This window comes from Chrysemys picta, chromosome 9 (genome assembly GCF_011386835.1).
Source record: "Chrysemys picta bellii isolate R12L10 chromosome 9, ASM1138683v2, whole genome shotgun sequence".
Lineage (NCBI taxonomy): Eukaryota > Metazoa > Chordata > Testudines > Emydidae > Chrysemys > Chrysemys picta.
In genome coordinates this window covers 80,935,181-80,953,987 of record NC_088799.1, presented here as the reverse complement: position 1 = coordinate 80,953,987, position 18,807 = coordinate 80,935,181, and the positions used below count along the sequence as shown (strand labels likewise).

Here is an 18,807-nt window from a genome sequence, read left to right as displayed (position 1 = left end):
TAGCACATTTATTAAAGTATGTGCAGGATTAAACTAGATCTAGAGGTTATATGGATTTTGCAAACAGATAGAAGAAAAGGCAGGTTAAAATTTGAGCCAAACAGATGTTAGTGTCCCTTTCCATATTACGTGATATTAAGCATTATTTGCCTAGCACTTTATAGGTGTTACTGCAAACAAATCGTAAATAAGAAACTAACAATAAAATATGATCGAACTTCCCAATGTCACTGCCAGTACATGCATTATCTAGTAACTCTGATACACAATCTTCATGCCATGTCTTCTTGAAAATCAGCTGCTGAACATATGTGATTTAGTGAGTCACACAGCTGCACAGAGTGTATATCAGAGGACAGGTTAAAGGCGTAAGTTTTCATGTCAGAGAAAAGGCTCTGAATTGTAGATTAATAAGTGTAAGATGACAGTTAAGTGGTTAGATAAGAAGAAAAACATTCACTGTGTATTGTTATTGTTCTGAATGAAATTTAATATTTGTACATTGTGCCATTTGGGTATAGCCCATGGTGGGGTGGGGTGCAGAGCTACCCTGAGGAAGCAGGAGGCATTCTGCCTTGTGGGAGATAATATGCTTTCCAGAGCTTCCCCTGGCACACAGAGGCAGCTCATCTGCTACTACATCTTTATGCGGGGTGCAGACTGCTCCCCTCACTCCACACAGCCAGCTGGCTCTGCTGGCCAATGCATTGGGAGGAGATTGAGCTATTACTTCACCTCCTGCCCACTCCTCCATGCCACCTTAGTTCTGGGTTTCAGCTCGGCACTTATGTGGGCTGTACAGTGAATAGGGGAAGGCTCTTATGCCCTGCATTGCACTCAGTGGGGGCCAGCAGAATCTGGCCCAAATTGAGCAATGACATGACCCCTGCCCCAAAGAAATGACAGTCCAAAATGATTTCGACAGAACTGGCAGTTGGAGCAAACAAACCAGGGGGTTACTGCATCATCCTAGTGCACGCCCATGTTCTGTCCATCCCAGTCCCTGCTCTGTATTAGCGTGTTACAAACCCAGGTTTGATTAGGGTGACCAGACAGCAAGTGTGAAAAATCGGGATGGGGGTGGGGGGGTAATAGGAGCCTATATAAGAAAAAGATCCAAAAATCAGGACTGTCCCTATAAAATCGGGACATCTGGTCACCCTAGGTTTGATTCACCATCCCTGTCTCCTGCTCGCTGGGCTAACAGATGGTGACAATGCTGAGCGAGCAGCATACTCACCCATGGGGCGGGAATGTGCAATCCCCCTGGATGTTTAATAAGTATCACTGGTGGGCTGGACTGCAAAGAGCTTTTTGGCCAGTTACAACATCTTGAAGGTGGGCATGCATTCCAAATGGGATAGAGATATTGGGGGGCGGGGTGGGGGAGGAGGAGAGATATTGTCCTCAGGGTTGCACTGGGGATATGAGAGAGTGCTCCTTTGGAGGAGGAAAGGTTCAGGTGAAATATCTGATTCGGTGGGGGTGGGGAGAGGGGCCCATCCCCACAGCCTGTTGGACAGTTTTGCATTAGTTGATAGACTTGTTGAAAAGAAGTCCTTCTGTCAGCCTGAGTGTTTTACCAGTCAGCCCAGCACATCTGCTCATAATCGAGTCCTGCTGTTTCACTGGCAGTTGTAATGGTGGCTGGCTCACCTACAGTTGGAATTCATTCAAAGGGAAGTGCTGTGGCAGGGCTTCCCACTCTGCTGTTTTCTTTATGCAGTTGAGGGCCGCGGGGGCTTGTTTGAGAGGGATTTGAGTGCTGGATTGACAGCTCTGGTGACTGAGGTCCTCTCTCTACCAAGGGGGTACCACACACATGGGGTGCAGCAGCAGCATCATTCACTCTGTCTCCGTGACAGGGATCTTAGCCCTGACAGGTGGAGCCATCTCTAGGTCTAAGAAAGGAGTTCAGTCTTTGGCCTGTCAGCTGAATAGCCAATGGTGGTGATTGTAGCTGAGGTTTTGGGGTGTTTTGTGATGCCTGCTAGGAATTAGATTGACTCCACAATGAACTTTGATCACTGCTGATACCAGTGACCTTGTAATGAAATGCTCTGTAGCCCATTGCTGGTCACTGAGCTATCCAGTCCCCTCTTGGGCTACGTTTTTGAGACATGACTGAAGAGAGTTATGGAGCCAAATCGTTCCATTTAAGGTATCGGTTCAGTGGCATGGATGTTTGCAGCTCTTGGGGTATCAATGGAAACTTCATTATTTCATAAAATATGATTGTGATTTATGATTTGCATTGCCTGGTGCGTAGGAGCCCCATTCACAGGACAGGACCCCCCTTGCTTTAGGCACAGTACAAAGACACAAAACGAAGATGGTCCCTGGCCCAGTTCTAGCTATTAGTCCTTATTGTTACTGCATGGGATATCACAGGGTTAATGTTTGGATCTGGACTTTGGCTCTGTAGGCCAGTAGATACAGGGAGCACTGCAGAGACTGCACTCTCAAACCTGGTGTGAGGGGAGCAAGTGCCTCCTGTTTTCAGCAGGGACTTCTCCATCTGCACTGGATCAGTGATAGAAGGAGTCCTGTCTGCCCATCCTTAACTGAAAGAAGGTCTATGCAGCCACCACTGGGCCTTCAGAGAGGGATGTGTAGCAAACCTAGCCGGGAGAAAGAGAGAGGAGAGGAGCAGCCTGCAAGAGGCTTGATGGTATTGCAAAAATTAAATTGTTCAGATTAAAAATCAAAGGGCCAAATTAATCCTCAGCGAAACAGCACTGACTTTGATGGATTTGGCCCAAATAGCCGACTGACAATGCAGGGTCTTTGCAGTGCTATACCGCATTTGGGCTTGAGTCCTGAAGCCACAGCTAAGTTGGCAGTACAGTGGCCTGTTCCAAAGAGGCGCCTTACGGATCTAACCCCCGGAAGCCCTCATCAAGACAGGACTGAGTTATGAGCACTGGGTCTGATGCTGCTCTCACTCATACTATACACTAAGAGTAATCTCCCCGCCAAAGTCAGCAGGGTGACACTAGCATGAAACTAGCGTGCTGTCAGAGTGGAGCCTCAGCTCTATTGTTTCCCGCCTTCATATGTATGACCCCTCCTGTTTCTTGAGTCTAGTGTTTTGAAGTGAGCAGTCTCCCAAGCACTGCACGCTGAGCTCACTCACAGCTCACCTAGACCGTGTTTGTTGACTCTCTTTATCTTGCTCCCTTTCTCTTTTATCCCTGAAGGTTGGAGGCTGGCAGGGACCACGTTTTGCCCATTGACTATTACTTTCCACCGCAGAAGACTTGCCTGATTTGCGGCGATGAAGCTTCTGGGTGCCACTACGGAGCTCTCACCTGCGGCAGCTGCAAAGTCTTCTTCAAAAGGGCAGCTGAAGGTAATTCACCTCTGTTCAGATCACACAGAGACATCCGAGAACAAGCCCTCCAGCCCTGACATCTCCTATTTCCCAGGGCAGGGCTGCCTGAGGGCCTTGTACTTCACTCACAAAACACATTCTCTCATGAGAAACAAATGCATTAATTACATCAAATGTCCATGGGCATTAGCAGCATCATTAAATGTCTGAGGAGGACATTCCTACCTTCTTAGGAAGTTGAGCTTCCCTGATGGCTCTGAGAAGCCTGTGGTGCAGAGGGAAGCAGAGACCTGAGGGTAGGCAGAGAACGCTGAGGGACCCTGAATTCCTTAACACAGAAAAGAAAATTGGTTTCCTTACTGTACCTTTGTCATTCCACATTACAGACCAGTCACAGAAAAAAATACCAATAACCAGAGCCTGGACCAGCCCACCGTCCTTTCTGACACGTGCTGCTGGGAGTGGGCTAAGGAGCAGAGTCAGTTAGTTCTCCCTGGCCCATCTGACTTTTACACAACTGCCTAGGGGTCACCATATTCCCATCCGCCCATCTGTGGTCTAAAATCCAAATATCATAATCCAGTATTTTCTCCCTATTCCCTTTCCTGTTTCCCATTTCCTAGTATCCCCTCCATCAATATGTGCACTCATGACTGTCCCATTAACAGTCCCATTAACATCCTGAGAATGATAGTGCTTCCATGGTGCCTGAAACACTAGTTCAGGAACAATGCTCTGTCCTCCTTTGTGCCTTTACCTCTATAACCAGCGCCACTTTCATGTTCTAGGCCTCAGTCCAAGAGCCTCCTGGATTAAATATGAACCCACGTGTCCCCCTGCACTGGTCGAATTTTTACACGGTTGTCCTTTACATTTAAAATGAAAATAAACTAGTCAGGCAGGTTTTTAGGCTGGATGGTAGGAAATGCCAAGGCTTTAAAACTGCATAGTATTAGGAGTCAGCACTCTCTGGCTTCTGTCCTTGGCTGCATTCACTGTGTGACTTTGGGCTTTCACTTCTCTGTACCTCAACTTTACCCATCTGTGAAATGGGGATAGTAATTCTTAACAGAGGAAATGATCAACCCATGCTGTGAAATAGATTCATAGTATAGATTCATAGATTCTAGGACTGGAAGGGACCTTGAGAGGTCATCGAGTCCAGTCCCTTGCCCGCATGGCAGGACCAAGTACTGTCTAGACCATTCCTGATAGACATTTATCTAACCTACTCTTAAATATCTCCAGAGATGGAGATTCCACAACCTCCCTAGGCAATTTAAATGGAAGCCTACATTGCACTGTCACATCATCTGTCGCACGTGGGCTAATAAGAGCATGAAAAACAATGGACAGGTCTACACTACCGCTTACGAACTAATTTATGTTGCTCAGAGGTGTGAAAAAGACACCCTTCTGAGCAATGCAAGTTACAGGGACCTATGCACTGTCCACACTGGCGCTATGTCTTGTGGAGGTGGAGTAATTGTGCTGCTGTTGGTTTAGCACAGCTACGCCGATGTAGCGCTTCTAGTGTAGGCCTGCCCCAATGTTATAATTATGTGGACTGGGGGAAGAAAGAGCAGTTTAGGTGGTGGATACTGCTCTGATAGTTCAGTTAATTCTTCACAACACACGGATGGAAACTCATCCCATCTGCCACCCCTAACCCAGCCCCAGTTATACCAACCAGCCCATCACCTTCATCCTCATAGAATAATCACAATGAACAATCTGTGCAATTACAGAGTCTGATTCTCCTCTTACACGGTGCACGTCAGAAATAACTCCATTTACTTCACTGCTGTGAGAGGCCATATCATCTGCTACCTTTCAGTCAAGGATCTCCAAATTCCTGTACTACAGCTGGTCAAATAGTATTTTCACATCGCATATTTGACATTTGGGGGCACAAATTGTGGAATAAATTAGCTTCATATACATTTTTTCACTGCTTCACTAGCTGTCTAGATGGTCAATTGCAGTGGGTCAGATCCTCAGGTGATGTACATTGGCACAGATCTATTGAAGTCAATAGAGCTGTGTTGATTTACACCAGCTAAGGATCTGGTCTAATTTTTCAGATACATCGTTCAGAATTTGTCCCATCACCAACTGGTGAATAATTCATTCATTAGGAGAGTTTGAAATCATTTGACAAGCTCTGCTGTCTCAAAGCTGGGCAGGTCCCATTTCCCTCTGTGTGACAGAAGGGGAAACTGAAGCATTGGGTGCTTAACCTACTTGCCAGTGTCAAACAGTGAGTAATTGCAGAGTGAGGAGTGGGATCTGGAGTCTGTTGATCCCCATTTCGGTATGCCTGGGTATTTGGGCTGCTTGGTCCTTTCTGGTTGATTTTGTATTGCTGAGTTGCTTTGTGATAGGTGCCTTTCTAATGGGGTATGTAACAAAAATGAACAAATCGGTAGTGTGGTACGTAATAGTTTAACACAGGGGTGGCCAACCTGTGGCTCCAGAGCCACATGCGGCTCTTCAGAAGTTAATATGCAGCTTCTTGTGTAGGCACCAACTCCGGGGCTGGAGCTACAGGCGCCAACTTTCCAATGTGCCGGGGGGTGCTCACTGCTCAACTCCTGGCTCTGCCACAGGCCCAGCCCCCACTACCCCCTTTCTGCCCCCTCCCCTGAGCCTGCTGTGCCCTCACTCCTCCCCCCCAGAGCCTCCTGCATGCCACAAAACAGCTGATTGGGAGGTGCAGGGAGAGAGGGGGAGAGGCTGATTGGCGGGGCTGCCAGTGGGTGGGAGGAGCTGAGAGCTAATGGGGGGCTGCTGACATATAACTGTGGCTCTTTGGCAATGTATATTGGTAAATTCTGGCTCCTTCTCAGGCTCAGGTTGGCCACCCCTGGTTTAACATTTCAACGCAACACAGAAGTTTTTTCTTACCATCAGGTATAACCATCTGGATATTTTATTTGAATTTTATCTGGATCATTATTTGAAAGAACATTTGAGTAACTCAAGTAAAAGGGAACTAAAATAATCTGTTAATGGATACTGTCCCGATTCAGCATCTTCAGCCATAATGAAAGGTGACTGACCTCACTTCCTGGAGTGCCTCCCAATCTATTTGTTTCATTCTCGTTCAGATCCAGGGGCTTTCTCAGTTTAACCCCCAGGCATCCTCAGAGCAAAACCATCATGCAAGTTCGCACAATTGGACTTGTTTGCCAGAGTCAGGACTGAAATAGCAGGGGTGTTGTAACTTGGCATTGAGTTACATTGGCAGAGCTGATTGGGGAACCCAGGACTGGAATAACAGGGAGTGCTGCACGTCAGGAGTGAGAAAGCCGACACCCTCGTCTATCTGCGCTATGCTTTATAATATAGAGTGCTGTTATCTCCTTCGTGGAGTAAATTCACAGATTCCTTTAAAAAGGGATTTACTGTTGTTCCAAGTTCTGGGCTGTGTGTGGCGTGTCAGCAATATTTTATTGTTTTATTTATAAATTAGGATCATATAACATAAAGTCATAATTCTTCTTGCAACAGGTTCTTTCCTTTCCCTTGACAGAGTAATTAGAATAAAACATGTTTGCCTGATGCGTTAAATTGCAAGACAGGGGAGAGGGGAAGGGCAGTGGTCTCCAACTGGAAAACCTCGTTGGTATGTTGTTCTATTTTCAGCTACCAAGCAATGTGGTCTCTATGTGTAAAGGGTCAGAGTATAAATGAAAACTTTCTTTTGCTATATCAGATTCTGATCCATTTAGTTTTGCAGGGCAAGGCTTTGTTTGCAGTATCAATAGTGCAGCCAGAATGAAAAGCCTGCTAGCTCTTCCTCTAGAACCCACCTCTGCTCCCTTTACATCCAGGAGTTAGTAACTGAAACCCTCTTTCCCCTCTCATATGGACACCTTGGGCAAAGTTCTGTGCTGGTATCAATTGGTGCAGCTCCATTGACCTTAATGGAATTTCACCCAATTATACCAGCAGAGAACTTGGCTCCTTAAAATGCTACATTTGAGCCCAGAAAGATATTTATGATTGTGACACAATCATGAAAATAGGGAGCTTTTTCTCATTGAGGATCAGAATTGGCAGGTGTTTGCTGCCTCTTTACAAATGGGAAGTCTTGTAGATCCCACACTGGAGCGAATCATGCACCAGTAAGAATGCCTGGTCCATTAAGCTGGAGAATGAACGTAGGTCTGGCAGACACAGAGTTAATGGCTTGGATTAGGGTTTTGTTTTTAGTCATCTAGATGAAACACAGATGAAAACTCTTAATGGGGAAGAGAAGAAATTAGAAACCAACTGCAGGTGAAGGCAAATAATCCCTGTTGATTTTGATTGGTCAAACGGAGAGACCAGAGGGCTAGAAAAGCCAAGAGGTGGTTGCACTAACCTAATGCTGTTTGCTTCTGTTATCTAGTTTCTTTGCTATCTTAGACTAGGGCTTCTGCATGGCTTTGTTTATAGATGTTGCAACACTCGCTGCTCTCCCACCTGTGTGCGAGAGGTGGAGATTTTCCAACTAGAAAGTGATTTGAGGGTGTGTTACATAGAAACTAGTGGGAGGCAATTTAGGTCACCTAAATCAAGATTTTTAACCTAGATCATTGGAAGTGAAAGCGTAAAGCAGGAATTCACTGTGCTACTCAGCCCTTGAGGCTTTTATACTAAATCACACAGCATTTTATTTAACAAATAATTGAACCAAGAAGGAGAACTTTGTGTTTTGCTTTACCTTGCAGGGCATGGATATAGCCTGAAGTGCCCTTATTTTGGGAAGGGGGTGGTAAATAAGGGTTCTTACCACTTTCTACCCTTGATTCCATATTTGTAACAGTTTTCGTACTCCCTTTGGGTAATTTTCCATGGACAATCCCTTTGCTTCTTGCACAGATGTAAACTTGAAATCTGGGATTCCTCACCCTCCAATACATTTTTACTTCTTTAGATTTCTATAGGCACTTTTTTAGGATTATCTGAAAAGCTCTGGGTAGGTTCCTTTGGTGTACTCTAAAAATACAGACCAACAAAACCAAACACAGGAGTCAAACCAAACACAGGAGTCTTCCCAAACCAGAAAAACACTCCCTTTACCACGGATTCATACCAGCAGCTTGCAGCAAACTCCTCCCTCTCCAAAAGCTAGGGAGAAGAAATGGGTTGTTTAGTGTGCTGTGAAGATCAACACATTCAGGCTATTTGGGGGTGGGGGGGTACCTATATATCTAGATACTTCTTTGGCCCTCATCACAGTATCTGGATAACAATTAGCTGTTGTACATAGCTGCAAAGATTTCAAAACTGTAAACAGGGGTGTTGGGGCAGAAAACTTCATAGAAATATATTGCACTGGGAGAGACAGAAGGGTAAAAGATGTTTTTCCAAAGAATAATAATCAATACCTTGGGACTGTCACTCCTTTATAAAGATGGCTAGTTGGTCTGTGTGGTACTTTGAGCTTCAAGGAAAGAAGCTCACTCTCCTCTTAATAAAAAACATGACTAACTCTTTCCACCAGGACTTGCAATCTTGACCACAAGATGCTGGAACAGTGGCAAAAAGGCATAAATCTTTCCTCCTCACTAGCCCATCAGCTGTCTGGATTTATAACATTCTAAGGCACACGTAGGGCCAGGTTAAATACAGGCTGGTTCCAAAACTTGTGTGCACAGATTCTTCAGCCCTGACGTGGGCTTCTTCATTGCAAGCGGGATGGGCTGGAATTAATTTATTTTTTTAATCAAATCTGGCATTTCTTTTGCTCAGAATGTGGTCCCATTCTGCATCCTGAATGCTAAGGAATCCAGACAGGCCAGTTTTTATTTTTTCTCTTTCCTGGTGGAAGGTTATGCTGTAACTGTTCCACCAGGCATGTTCTCTGCTTCCAAAGAAAAAGAATAATCATTCTTGCTTTTAATCCCTCCGCAATATACAGAGAGGAAAAAAAACCAAGAAACCCTTCCATCTAAGTGACTGTATTATGCTTTCATTTTACGTGACCAGAGCGGATTCAGGCAATGAGTAAGGGCTGCAGATCTTTGGCGTTCACAGCAGCATTCTTGCACCTTGTCAGGGGTAGTGATCAGAATAGCATGTTATTTTAAAAGTCATCTAATCCTGAGAGAAGATTCATGGTCCTGATTGCTCCTTCCCACAGAAAAATCCACAGAGGAGCCAGCATGTGTGCATGTGGAGGGATCTGTCAGGTTCTATTCTATTTTGATCCCTTCCATCTCCTGCTATGTTCAGCTCCCAAAACCTGCAGATCCCCTGAGATCTCATGAAAGCTTGGGGGCCATCTGGGGCAGTTCTGGGGCCCTCTGCCCCCAATGTTCCCTAGCAGAAGGGCACTGAAGCCACGCTGCCAGGAAGTTCACTGCCTGAAGTTGCCTCTGGATCCTTTCCTCAGAGGACTCTCATGGTGCAGAGGGGGCTCAATGGAAAAGTGAATGCAGCAAGAGACTGAGTTAACTTTTTGGCAGATTCCCTTCAGAGTCGGTGTGTGGCCCTTTTGGCCCCCTCCCTGCTGCTGGGATTAGGGTGACAGTGCACTGCAGGCCATTGACCCCCATTTTTGGACTTAGGCAGTGTGCTCGATCCAGCCTGGCTTGATGATTTTTCCGGCAGGCAAGTAAAATCAGTTTATTTTCCATTACTTTTCTTGGTGCTCCTGTGACATTCTATATCTTGGGGGAGCATGGTGTAACCCCCATATTCCTCATTTTCATATAATTGTGATCTTATGTATAAAGCATGCCTTGTAAGGTATCGGGGAAAGGTTATGATCTGCTGAAAGTCATTTCTCTATCCATATATGTATGTCATTAATGCATATGAAGTTATGAGAATTGTGTAGTATGGTTGTCACTAAAACATGCTGTAAGTTGGGGGAATCAGTCAGATATTAGCTCCCCAGAGGCAACAGCAAGGAAAGTAACCAACACCCGGGTGGGGTGTCAAACAAACCATCGGTAGTCCAGCCATAGTCCAGCAAGGGAGCTACAATGCAATGACTCACCTGCATGAGGCCATACTTGGGCAGCAGTGACCATGAGATGGTTGAGTTCAGGACCCTCACAAAAGGAAGAAAGGAGAGTAGCAAAATATGGACCCAGAACTTCAGAAAAGCAGACTTTGACTCCCTTAGGGAACTGATGGGCAGGATCCCCTGGGATGCAAATATGAGGGGGGAAAGGAGTCCAGGAAAGCTGGCTGTATTTTAAAGAAGCCTTATAAAGAGCATAGGAACAAACCATCCCAATGTGCAGAAAGTATCAGAGGGGTAGCTCTGTTAGTCTGTATCCACAAAAACAATGAGGAGTCCGGTGGCACCTTAAAGACTAAAAGATTTGACTAATCTGTTAATCTTTAATGTGCCACCGGAGTCCTCGATGTGCAGAAAGAATAGCAAATATGGCAGGCAACCAACTTGGCTTAACAGTGAAATCTTTGGTGAGCTTAAACTCAAAAAGGAAGCTTATAAGAAGTGGAAACTTTGGTCAGATGACTAGGGAGGAGTATAATAATATTTCTCTGATATGCAGGGGTGTAATCAGGAAGGCCAAAACACAACTGGAGTTGCAGCTAGCAAGGGATGTGAAGGGTAACAAGAAGGGTTTCTACAGGTATGTTAGCAACAAGAAAAAGGTCAGGGAAAGTGTGGGACCCTTAATGAATGGGGGAGGCAACCTAGTGACAGATGTGAAAAAAGCTGAAGTACTTGATGCTTTTTTTGCTTCGGTCTTCACAGACAAGGTCAGCTCCTACACTGCTGCCCTGGGCAGCACAGTATGGGGAGGAGGTGAGCAGCCCTCAGTAATGAAAGAACAGGTTAAGGGCTATTTAAAAAAGCTGGACATGCACAAGTCCACAGGTCCAGATCTAATGCATCCGAGGGTGTTGAGGGAATTGACTGATGTGATTGCAGAGCCATCAGCCATTATCTGTGAAAACTTATGGCGATCGGGGGAGGTCCCGGATGATTGGAAAAAGGCAAATATAGTGCCCTTATTTTAAAAAAGGGAAGGAGAACCCGGGGAACTACAGAACGATCAGCCTCAACTCAGTCCCTGGAAAAATCATGGAGCAGGTCCTCAAGGAAACCATTTTGAAGCACTTGGAGGAGAGGAAGTTGATCAGGAACAGTCAACATGGATTCACCAAGGGCAAGTCATGCCTGACCAACCTGATTGCCTTCTATGATGAGATAACTGGCTCTGTGGATATGGGGAAAGTGGTGGACATGATATATCTTGACTTTAGCAAAGTTTTTGATACGGGTCTTCCACAGTATTCTTGCCAGCAAGTTAAAGTAGTATGGATTGGATGAGTGGACTATAAGATGGATAGAAAGCTAGCTAGATTGTTGGGCTCCATGGGTAGTGATCAACAGCTCGATGTCTAGTTGGCAGCCAGTATCAAGGGAAGTGCCCCAGGGTGGGTCCTGGGGCCGGTTTTGTTCAAGATATTTATTAATGATCTGGACGATGGGATAGATTGCACTCTCAGCAAGTTCACAGATGACACTAAGCTGGGGGGAGAGGTAGATATGCTGGAGGGTAGGGATAGGGTCCAGAGTGATCTAGACAAATTGGAGGATTGGGCCAAAGGAAATCTGATGAGGTTCAACAAGGACAAGTGTAGAGTCCTGCACTTAGGACGGAAGAATCCCATGCACCGCTATAGGCTGGGGACCGACTGGCTAAGCAGCAGTTCTGCAGAAAAGGACCTGGGGATTACAGTGGATGAGAAGCTGGATATGAGTCAGCAGTGTGCCCTTGTTACTAAGAAGGCTAATGGCATATTGGGCTGCATTAGTAGGCGCATTGCCAGCAGATTGAGGGATCATTATTCCCCTCTATTCGGCACTGGTGTAGCCACCTCTGGAGTATTGTGTCAAGTTTTGGGTTCTCCACTACAGAAAGGATATGGACAAATTGGAGAGAGTCCAGCGGAGGGCAACGAAAATGTTCAGGGGGCTGGGGCACATGACTTACGAGGAGAGGCTGAGGGAACGGGGCTTGTTTAGTCTGCAGAAGAGAAGAGTGAGGGAGGATTTGATAGCAGCCTTCAGCTACCTGAAGGGGTTCCAAAGAGGATGGAGCTCATCTGTTCTCAGTGGTGGCAGATGACAGAACAAGGAGCAATGGTCTCAAGTTGCAATGGGGGAGGTCTAGTTTGGATATTAGGAAAAATGATTTCACTAGGAGGGTGGTGAAGCACTGGAATGGGTTACCTAGGGAGGTGGTGGAATCTCCATCCTTAGAGGTTTTTAAGGCCTGGCTTGATAAAGCCCTGACTGGGATGATTTAATTAGTGTTGGTCCTGCTGTGAGCAGGGGGTTGGACTAGATGACCTCCTGAGGGTCTCTTCCAACCCTAATCTTCTGTGATTCAATTAACCTTGCTTAGAGAGACTCAGTAATGCCCTCCAGACATGCCTGGACTTGTGCTCCCCAAGCACATAGAGTGAGAGTATAAAACAGATAGAGTGGACACATAATGGGCCCTTCTCCTGCCCCCACCTATGCTGCAAGCAACCAAGACACTGAGAAGAAGACAAGACTCCAACACAGGAGATTGGCCTGGTTTAAGGAACAAACCTGTATATTAAGGATTGCAATATTCAGTGGAGTGAGAAAAACTGCTTAATCTAGTTGCTGCCCAGTCTAATAGGGTTGAGAGTTTAGACTGCGTGCTTATATTTTATTTTATTTTGGTAACCACTCTGAGTTACTTATAATCACTTAACATCTTTCTTTATAGTTAATAAATCTGTTTGTTTATTCTACCTGAAGCAGTGCTTTTGGTTTGAAGTGTGACAGAGTCTCCCCTTGGGATAACAAGCCTGGTGCATATCAATTTCTTTGTTAAATTGACAAACTCATATAAGCTTGCAGCGTCCAACGGGCATAACTGGACACTGCAAGATGGAGGTTCCTAGGGCTGTGTCTGGGACCGGAGATATTGGCTAGTGTCATTCAGTTGCAAGTAGCTGGGAGCAGCTTACATGCCAGAGGCTGTGCGTGAACAGCCCAGGAGTGGGGGTTCTCACAGCAGAGCAGGGTAGGGCTGGCTCCCAGAGTCAAGGATTGGGGTGACCTAGCAGATCACCGGTCCAGATAACACCAGAAGGGAATGTCACAGCTCCTCATTCGCATCCTAGAGCGGGAGCCGTGACATCACTGTCATGATGGGATCTATCAAGGCTGCCATCTCACTGTGCAGATCACATACCACTACCCATGAATAAAAAAAGGGACTAAAGTTTCCTGACTCCCTTTCTTAGGGTACATCAGAGAACACATTCTTTCTTTGCTCTACATCCTGAGCTGCCATTTGCCAGAAAAAAAATATTTGGGCTAGATTGCTGGTTGCTGCCAAAATAGATAATAATTTGAAATGAAAAAAAAAAATTAAGGACCTGTCCCTGTGGTTTAAAATTCCACTCCCCTGTGATGGGTGATCGGATGGTTGACTGAAGAACCTGCAAAAGATCCCTTCACAGAATATCAAAACAAATTCATCTGCCCACTCTTCCAGTTGGTTTCTCTTGTTCAGTTTTCCACAGTTGGACTTCTTTAGCAGACTCAGGGTTGAAATGACAGGGTGGCTTAATTGTGAGTGAAGATGTGTTGACGGAGTCCTGGAGGTCCCAGGATTGGAATATTTGAGGGTGTTGGTGGTCAAGAATGAAGTGCCGTGGCAGAGCTGTACAGGGAGCTCAGGACTGAAATAACAGTGGTTGCTACAGGTGGGATCAATTGAGCTGCGTAGGAGAAGTTTGCACACTGGCTTGTCTGCATTAGTCTGTATCATTCAGTATTGCTGTCCCCTTTTTGCTGCAGTCCTTACTCAGGCAGGGCACCCACTGACTGCTATGTAGATATGGTAGGATCAGACATTACATCATCTGAAGTTTGAAGCAGTCATTTTGATTTGAAGAAACCTAGCGAACTAAAACGTTAGATGGTTTTTTACTATAAAAATGTAAAATGATTAAAGTGTTCCTGTTCACTGAACTTGAGCTTCTTTAAAAAACAGCCTATTAAACTTAAACGATTCCATAGTTATTTGTGTTTATAGCTTGTCATGCAGGTTTTCTTGGCTTGCTCTGCCCCTCTAATAATTCTTTGTCCTCCCACACAGTGCTCTTCACTTGCATGTAGCACGATTAGAACTCCAGTTCTGGAACTACTTTATCATTTGCATGGCAGACGGTGACACTGGGTAACATTTCATAGAATCATAGGACTGGAAGGGACCTCGAGAGGTCATCTAGTCCAGTCCCCTGCACTCATGGCAGGACTAAGTATTATCTAGACCATCCCTGACAAGTGTTTGTCTAACCTGCTCTTAAAAATCTCCAATGATGGAGATTCCACAACCTCCCTAGGCAATTTATTACAGTGCTTAACCACCCATCTGCATTTGAGGTGGAACATTCTCGGGTTCCCTGATACTTCCCCTTTTGTTTTCCCAACATCCAAGCTCTCACGTTGAGCTAAGCTCTCCTAGCTCCAGCAGGCTGTTGCAATATTTGTCTCAACGGAGTGGAACCATAGTGGCCAGGGCTAACTCGGGGGTTGTGTGCCCCCATGCTGGGGACAGGGTTGATTGAAAGATGTTCCTTCATTTCCATCAGTTGCATTAAAATTGTGCCTCATGCACACATGGCAGTTACCAAAGTCACTCTGCAAGAATAATCCACTACAGATTACTGGATCCTGAAAGCTAATTTGTTGTGTCTTGCTGATGACTTTCCAATGGGAGTAATAGGTTAGGAACACAGAAGCATAGGAATTGCCAGACTGGATCAGACCAGTTGTCTCATCTAGTGCAATATCTTGTCTCTAACAATGGTCAATACCGGACTTTTCAGAGGAAAGTGTGAGAAACCCTGTAGCAGGCAGTTATATGATAACTGATCCCCAGGGAAAGTTTCCTCCTGGTAATTAGAGATTGGTATATGCCCTGAAGGATGAGGATTTATATTCCTTCCAAAATTGATTGAATATTTTTTAGCATTTTACTATCATAAACACTATTCCAGATGTACTTACGGATTGCTTTGCTTCTGGAGAAAGCTGCTGCATCAGGCACAGCAATAAATGGTGATTGACAGGCTTTTAGTTGAATAATTTCTGCTGCTTGCATGGCTAGCCAGTTGACATTAATCTTTGTATTCAGATGAGACTGAAGAATTGTTGTGCCTCTTTGCCCTTCACTTTGTAATCTCAGCTAATGAGCCAAGAGGAATCCAGTGACAGTGACAATTATATTATCATTCTCTCTGTGTCATGCTAAAGAGATATGGAGGAAACCTACTAGAAAGAGATGGTGTCTCACTAGCACCTAGCGGGGAGGCCCTGAGTTGTCATCCCCCTTGCTGACAGCAGAGAGGGCCAGAGTGAGATTCTGCATTGCACAAGAGGATGTCTGTTAGGAAAAGAGGGGTTGGAATCGTCTAGCATTCTTATTGCTCAATTTACCTGAACAGTCGTAAGTGCCTTATAAGAGTTGTCCTCTTCTGATCATTTCTTACCTATACGTAATACCAAACTGTGTGGATCAGTTTCTTTTCCAAAGTCTACATTTAAGAGCACTATCTGTTGGCATTGTATCATTGCAGAAGGGACTGGAATCACAAGACAGTACAGGCTTTTATGTCAGGGGGCTAAATGGAAAAATAGTCTTTTGAGTGCATTACTGCATCGGAAGTGCAGGGATATGTGGTACCACAGAGGAGTGTTACTCTAATAAATTATGAAATAGCATTTAGCAGAGGATATGGAAACCCTCAATTCTCCGACAGAGAGGAAAGGTGAAGTCACTGAACTGTGACTCAGGAGACCTGGGTTAAAATCCTAGACTTTCTGTGTAACCTTGGGCAAGTCATTTAATCCCTCTGTACCTCAGTTCTCTACTGTAAAACTGTGATAATAATACTTCTTCCTCCTCTCCACACCCCCCTCCACCCCCGTTTTGTCTCTTTTGGTTGTTTAGAGTTCTTCAGGGAAGGGACTGTCTCTTACTATGTGCACAGACAGCACTTAGCACTGTGGGACCTGATCTGGGTTGGAACCTCAAGACATTAATTTGATACAAACAATAAACAATAGTTAACAGCTACTTATCACATGTATAATAGCAACAATAATTAACTCTTTGACGTCCTCTAGTGCTTTCAAGCCAAAGATCTCAGAACACTTTACAAACATTCATTTAATGTCAGTAACTCCCCTAAATTGGGAAAAATCATTGTCTACATTTTACAGAGGGAGAGACTGAGACACAGAGAGAAGGAGAGACTTGCCTATGACCATATACGGGATTATTGCCAGAAATTGGAAGTTAATATTGTGGTCTTATTACTTATGTTACCTATAAAATCCAACCTCAGGAAAGGGGTAAAGTATAGACTATAGATGGTGTGTGTATACTCTGTTGAAACCTCACTTGGGCACCATATGCCTTTGTCAGGGTTCCTTCCCCACTCTGAACTCTAGGGTACAGAAGTGGGGACCCGCATAAAAGCCCCCTAAGCTTATTTCTACCATCTTAGGTTAAAACCTGGCATGCTGCCACCACCAAGTGATTTAACAAGAAACAGGGAAAGGACCACTTGGAGTTCCTCTTCCCCCAAAATATCCCCCCAAGCCCTTACACTCCCTTTCCTGGGGAGGCTTGGGAATAATATCCTAACCAATTGGTTACAAAGTGATCAAAGACCCAAACCCCTGAGTCTTTGGACAATGGAAAAATCAGTCAGGTTCTTAAAAGAAGGATTTTATTAAAAAGAAAAGGTAAAAATCATCTCTGTAAAATCAGGATGGACAATAACTTTACAGGGTAATCAGATTTAAAGAGCCAGAGGAACCCCCTCTAGCCTTGGTTTCAAAGTTACAGCAAAACAGGGATACCTCCCTCTAGCAAAGGGAACATTCACAAGTTGAGAAAAACAAAGATAAACTAATACGCCTTGCCTGGCTATTACTTACAAGTTTGAAATATGAGAGACTTGTTCAGAAAGATTTGGAGAGCATGGATTGATGTCCGGTCCCTCTTAGTCCCAACAGCGAACACCCACCAAAACAAAGAGCACAAACAAAAGCTTCCCCCCCCCCCATTTGAAAGTATCTTGTCCCCTTGTTGACCCTTTGGGTCAGGTGTCAGCCATGTTACCTGAGTTTCTTAACCCTTTACAGGTAAAAGGATTTTATAGTATTGTATACAGGAGGATTGTTATCCTTCCCTTTATAGTTATGACAGCCTTAATGTTAGCATACATGCTGTCTGGTGCAGTGTCTTCCTGTTTAATATCAAATTTCTTTTAGAATCCCTTATTCTAGGACCTGTGCGAGCGTGTAACATGTTAAATGGCTATTACTGTGGGAATAACAAAAAATGGTGGGTGCTCCCTCTGCAGACATAGCTATTAAATGAAAAACCTTGTTGCTAGGTCTTTAGTAACACCCTTGGTGAAGCCATTGCACCACTAAGAAGGTAAACAATTAGTTCCATAAATTCCATGACTTAGAAATAGGAGATAAATTGTCATTTGCTAAATGGAAAAAAGACAAAGCCATTCCAGAATGAAACCCTAGCTTCAAGTTCTTGAGAAGTTTTACAAACAATGGAAAATAGGAAAAAAGAACAGTAAAAACTAAGCTATATATAGTTTCTTTTGTGGTTTATTTTTTGTTATTTTTTAGTTGGCTGCAAATTTGTCTGTTTTTCTGAAACAGGGAAGGGAATGAATCCCCTGAAATGAGTTAGAAACAATGCAGAAAAGGCACATAAATCTGCGAGATCCTTTTTGTATTAAAACCGCTCTTCATTATTTCCTGTGCTTTTTCATTCAAGGATATACTACCGTCCCCACATATAAGATCAGAATATCCAAAGTCATCAGTTATTGTACTTCTGTTCTCATCACTACTTGCGGGGGTGAGAAAACACAAGTGCTGTTAGGACATTAGTAGTACACACACAGGAGAGTCCCCAGGTTGGCATCCATCTCTATAAGATCCACAAGTAAATACATAATATCTCAGTTATGGCCATCCTCCATCCAGCCAAGGAGGACTGGACTGTAGTCAGTTCAGCCAGGTTTGCTTTTAACTAGGCTGAGATGATGACATGAAACATGGTCTCTCTCCCACTGTCTGAGCTTACAGTATGAGCAATAATCTTAGCTCCTGGCACTCCCAGGTGTGAGAATTCTAGGCTGCCCTAGTAATTTAAAAAAAAAGGTCAGAAGGCCAAAATGACACAGGCAGCTTATTCTTCCAGTGAAAAAGTAAAAGACAGGCGTGTGAACAATTATCCCAATTATTTGTTTAGTGGTAAAGAAACCACAGCTCCATTATGACACACATATAACAAAAAGACAGCCACGGGGAGTTTTACAATCCAAGTAAAAAAGGGAGAGCCTTCCCTGAACTGAACCCAGCTGTCACAGTGAAAGCACTAGCTCCTGACCACTAGATCAACAAT

The 18,807-nt window shown here is 44.5% G+C and overlaps 1 protein-coding gene across 1 annotated transcript in view; it reads left to right on the top strand.

Annotated features, from left to right (window-relative positions):
* AR (androgen receptor) overlaps window positions 1-18,807 on the top strand; it is a 113,637-nt gene that overhangs the window by 52,874 nt on the left and 41,956 nt on the right. Inside the window, exon 2 of the mRNA XM_005279527.4 lies at window positions 3,201-3,352. Within this exon, the coding sequence (XP_005279584.1) occupies window positions 3,201-3,352 (152 nt within the window). The remainder of the gene's footprint in view (window positions 1-3,200; window positions 3,353-18,807) is intronic.